We start from the raw sequence: 5,109 nt of genomic DNA on the forward strand, positions 1-5,109 counted from the left end.
TGTCCACATCTGCACTGACTCCCACTCGGGACCCTGTTCCTCCTCCCAGCGCCTGTCCACATCTGCGGTGTTGGTTCCCTTTTGTGGTGTCCACACGTTTCCTTTGCGTTCTGGTTTTGTGTGGGAAGAACCCTGCAGCTTGGGGCTTTTTCTTTCTCTCTTTTTTCATCTTTTTTTCTTTTTTTTTGGTTGGTGACTCTTGGCGGCTCTCTGTGGGGACATTGGTGTTCTCCAGGAAGGTACTTCTTGAATCAGTGACCCTTATTGTCTTTTCCTGATGTGGGTCTAAGGTTTTCCTTTGGTGAATCAGTGCTGTCTCATCTGGAACATTTTAGGGAACTGGAATTTGAATTTGTCCCCTTGGCTTTATATTATTGAAAAAGAACTTGGGTCTTTTGCTGCCAGAAGTTATTACCAAACCATATCTGATCATGAGGGTAGTGGAACGATTTATTCTGAAGGGCGAAAACTCAGCATGTTTCTTTCCTTGGTCGTCCTGGCTTTTGTGGGCTTGCGGCCAGGGCTCCCAGCGGGGCTCTGGGCCCTTTTTCTCCCCAGATAGGGGCTTCTCCTGGGTCCATTTGGGAAGTCTTTGGGAGGGTTCCTCCAGATTTTGGAAAGCCCTTTTATTTTCGAGCCTTCGTGGCAGGTTTAGGAGAGGATTTACCTCTTTGGTTGCTGAGCTAGGGAGGGGCCCAGCATCCACAGGGAGGTGACATGGCGTGGCCCCAGCCTGCCCATTCGGGAACTGGACCCACTTCAGGGTCAGAAGAGGACAACTGAGGTCTCATCTGCAAAGTCCCAGGGCCTTGCTGAGGCAGGAGAGCCTGTTGCAGGTCTGACCCTTCACATGGTGCTTGTGGGGAGTGGGCTACTCTCCCCTCACCACCCCGAGAATAGCCTAAGCCCGGGGCGCATCCAAGCGGTGGGAATGAGCGGCGGCCCATCTCTGTCTCTGTGTGGAGACACTGCCACTTCTGTTCCCTGGGAAGCCAGCGCCATTTTCAGCATTTAAGGGGTTCCTGGCGAGTGCTCAGGAGAGATCTGGGCCCAGAGCCAGCCCCACTCCTTGTGTTGAGTAAGACCGGTCCTGTCTCTGGCCTGGGACATGAGGAGAGGAGCCCCTCGCCCGCCCGCCACAGCTCAGGGTGGTGATGCGGCACTAATGGAGTGAGCGGCCCTGGGGGACTAGGGAGGCTCTGGCCGGCGCAGTCCTTGCTGCCAGCCTTCACAGTGGGTCCTCTGAGGGTCTTTATGCACAGGGGCTCTGTCACTTAGCCCTGGCCCCCCCTCTACCCCTGAGACATGACTTTGGGCAACTCAGCATCCAAGCCTCAGTTTCCCCATCTCTAAGATGGGTTGACAACAGAGCCTCTCTGGTGGGTGCCGTGGGCCACAGGGTGCCCAGAACGCAGTCCCCGTGCCTCGGTTTCTGTGCTGCCTCCGCTCACCATCAGCCTTCATTCAGAATAGGTCTGCATGCCCTGCAAAGCCCTTCCACACACCTGATCTCAGTTGCTCTCTGTGCAAAAGTCAGAGAGGCTTTCCCTGCATTTCCTGTTTGAACAATGTCCTGGCCTCCATCTTTAGCTTTGACAGTGTTCGCCATGGGGTGACTGAGGGTGAGTTCTTGTGTATGTTCACATCTTTCTGTGTGGAGCAGAGGCCGCTTGAGGACAGGAACCTTGTGGGTTTACCTCCTTCTCTTCGGAGCTCAGCTGACTGCCCGGCAAACGGCAGGTGCTTTCAGTGTCTGGTGAGTGAGTGGGGCGTGGGGAGCTGGTCCTCTGAGCCTGGTGAGGCGGGACAAGCTTGTCTTCCTCACGCCCATCTTACAGATGAGGAAACCCAGAGAGATGAGGGGTCCTGCTCAAGGAAGTGGTGTCCATAGTCAGCTCCGCCTTCTGCTCACCCAGAATAAAGACCTGGGGACCCTGGGAGGGTCATGGCCAAGTGGAATGGACTCCTGGCATTTGAGGGCTTCCCACCTGTAGCCCTCAGACAGCCATGGCTGTCCCAAGCTCAGCTGGCCTTTGCTTGGGTCATGGCTGGGATGCCTGGCCCTTCCTGACAGGAGGCTGCTGGGCTCCTGTCTACCTGGGGAGGCCTCCTGCAGGAGCTGGTTGGGGGCAGGGGGGCAGGACGACGGCAGCTTCTTCCTTTCTCTTTCCCTTTCCTCTACCTTTCCCCTCTCCCCAGAGGAAACAGTAGCAGGATTTCTTTTAAGAGGATGCTGCTGTATTTGGCCAGTGGGTGGAGGGTGGCGGTATTGGCTCCTGTGAGCTGCACGTGGACCCCTGTGTGAAGCGTAGCGGGGCACAGAGCAGGCGAGACATTTGCGTCTCACGGTGGGAGGGCCAGCGACACCACATGAAGTGACAGGCAGGCCCTCGGAAGGAATTTGGCTCTTAGATCCTTAATTAGTTCACACGTCGACTGAATTTTTCAAGTGAATGAATTTTAATTATATCTCAGGTTAAAAAAAAAAGGCGCCAGTGATCGAGGGCTCGGGCAGAGGAGCGTTACTGGGCTCTGTTGCTCCTGAAGTTTCCTAGCCCACAACACACCAACACTGCACAAGGGCTCATTTGGGTTCAAGGTGAAATACATGTGCCATGAATCTTAGAGGGAGCTCTGAGTGTTTGGAAAGGGCCCGACTGTGAGAGAAAGGAATGCACCGTCCCGTGCAGCCGGCTGGCTCCGAGGAGGAGTCGTCCTTGGTACTGTGAGGATGCTCTTGCCTCTAGTTCTAGGAAGCCGGGCCACTTCTGAAGTCATGGCAAGAATTGGTCTTTATCATAGAATAACATGTGATAAAATATATAGAGAAGTATAAAAAAGTATAAATAAAAGTAAAATCATAAAACGTAGTGGCTAGGCGCTTGTGAAGCTGTGTGTGCCCTGATTCACCCTGACTCACAGCCCCGCAGCCTCAGTGCTGGCACCCCCCGTTTCATTCAAGGAAATGAACTCAGGTTCAGGAGTTCACCCAGCATCCCCCAGATGGGGTGGCAGAAGTCACATCTTCCTGAGAACTTTCTTGCCCAGGGTGCCTGCTGGGATTTAGGAATGATCTATGCCTGCATTTTTATCCTGGTCAGGCAGACCCTGAACCCTGAGAGACACTCTTTTTGTATATTCCCATCTGGAATATTCACTGCCGCGGTGGGTGGGGTGTCTGGAGGGCCCTCTCGAGGCCACCTTGGATGTGACACGTGGCGGGTCCCAACGGGGCCCAGTGGAGTGTGCAGCGTTGGAAAAATGAACATGCTCGTGGTGACCTCTGGGCATCTTTGAAATAGCCTCACTTTCTCAGCAGCCATGCCAGTGGCAGCGCGGGGGCGGGGGCAGGGTTTGGAGGGGGTTAGCGTTGGGTTTCGGCACCGGACCTCGAAATTGCCTTTCAGAACAGGTTTTATCCCCCACACACAGAGGGGACAGTGGTCAGTTCAGCGTACTCCGGTGCATGTTTGCAGACCTGGTGGGAGGAGGGGCATCTTGGAGCTGAGACCCATTTGCTCTTGGCGCTCCAGGTGGAGCTGGGCCTTTGGGGCCTGGATATACCCAGGGCTGTGGATTCTCCCCCCTTCAGGTTTAAATGCCGTTTCTTGTTTTTCTACCTTTTCCTCTCAGTATACGCTCAATGGCAAGAAAGTGGAAGTTGCCGTCAAGCAGATCATCGCTGGAAAAGCTGTGGAGCAAGGAGGTGCTTTCTCGAACCCTGAGACCCTGGATCTGTACCGGGACATCCCTGAGCTGCAGGGCTTCTGAGTCGGACTGGCTGGCGTGTCACTCAGCTGTACCTGTGTGTACTGTTACTTGTGTGTGCTCAACAGCTGTAGGTTGTAAAAGGCTGTTTGCACCAAGTGTTCTGTAGGCTTGGGGAGGGATCGTTTCTCTGTTTTGTCGTTAAATCTGGTGGGTACCTGGATCTTCCACACGCTGGAGCGGGATTCTGGCCCTCAGAGACAGGGAGTGTCTGGGCCGCACGTGTGGCACTGCGGCAAGTGTGTGTCTTTGCACACACTGCAGTGGGAACGGTGGGGCTGGTTGGTGCTGAGGACAGACACACTCCTGAGCCAAGGTCTTGGCTTCGACCTCCCCCTCCCGTCGTCCCATTTTGCTCTGTGAAGGTGCGAATCCCTTTTCTTCCCTTCCTGTCTCAGGCTCTCCTGTTTTCCCTCAGGGTCCAGCATACTTTTGAGCTTTAGCTGTTACAAAGGAACCCCTGTGACTTGACACAACTTTTCACAGCTGCTGTTAGGACCGGCGGTCTGGGTGCTCGTGTGTCTGTGTCATGGATGGAATGTAGGCCCTGGAGGACCGTGCAACCAGAGCGCGCTTCCGGGCCAGCTTCCCTCCAAGGAACGAGTGGATTTCATGCAGGATCTCTTTATTGCACAGACTCTGAATGGCTTTACATGTTTCTAATGTGACTTAGGCGTGTGAAGCAGCGGGTGTCCACCCGTGTCCCTCATGGGTGAGCCCTCCAGCCGTGAGCCCAGGCAGCGCCGTCACCGAGGGTCCTCCTCACCAGGAACCGCATCCCTGCACTGCCTCTGCCTGAGAGTCGCTAGGGGGTTCCTGTCGAGATCATGTCATCAGCACCCCACCCCTAAGTCAAGTCACGGGTTTCCATAGCCAGGCAGTTGGTATGTATCATTCAGTTCAGCGTATGAACTTATATCTGTAATCTGATGTTCATTTTTGTATTTTTTGAAACTGAGCACAATGAAATCCTTTCTTGAATCGTTTTCCTTTTGGATTATAAAAATACGGGGTAAAGTGCTATGATGAATTTTATGCAATAAATATATACAGATGTGTGCGTGCACCCCCAATGCGTGTGCAGTGTGCTTGTGTAAAGTTTTCTCTGAAGGGGGAGACTGCATCTGCGTGTGTGAGGCTGGTGGTGCTTGTGCGCCCGCCAACAGCTGTGCCCTGGCGTTGTGTGGTTCGAATTGTTGGGGCCCTTCCCAGGGCCCTGGTACTTACCCACATTCCCTTGTGACCAACTGGCCGAGCGCTGCTCCATGTGAAGCCAGCACCCTGGGCCCCCTCCACCCTGAGACTCCCCAACACCCAGCGCCAGCCAGGTTTCTGGACGTC

The 5,109-nt window shown here is 54.4% G+C and overlaps 1 protein-coding gene across 1 annotated transcript in view; it reads left to right on the forward strand.

Annotated features, from left to right (window-relative positions):
- AACS (acetoacetyl-CoA synthetase) overlaps positions 1–4,837 on the forward strand; it is a 75,058-nt gene extending 70,221 nt beyond the window's left edge. Inside the window, exon 18 of the mRNA XM_026457427.2 lies at positions 3,634–4,837. Within this exon, the coding sequence (XP_026313212.1) occupies positions 3,634–3,771 (138 nt within the window). The 3' untranslated portion in view covers positions 3,772–4,837. The remainder of the gene's footprint in view (positions 1–3,633) is intronic.
- Positions 4,838–5,109: the final 272 nt, after the last annotated feature.

This window comes from Piliocolobus tephrosceles, chromosome 10 (genome assembly GCF_002776525.5).
Source record: "Piliocolobus tephrosceles isolate RC106 chromosome 10, ASM277652v3, whole genome shotgun sequence".
NCBI classification, from domain to species: Eukaryota; Metazoa; Chordata; class Mammalia; order Primates; family Cercopithecidae; genus Piliocolobus; species Piliocolobus tephrosceles.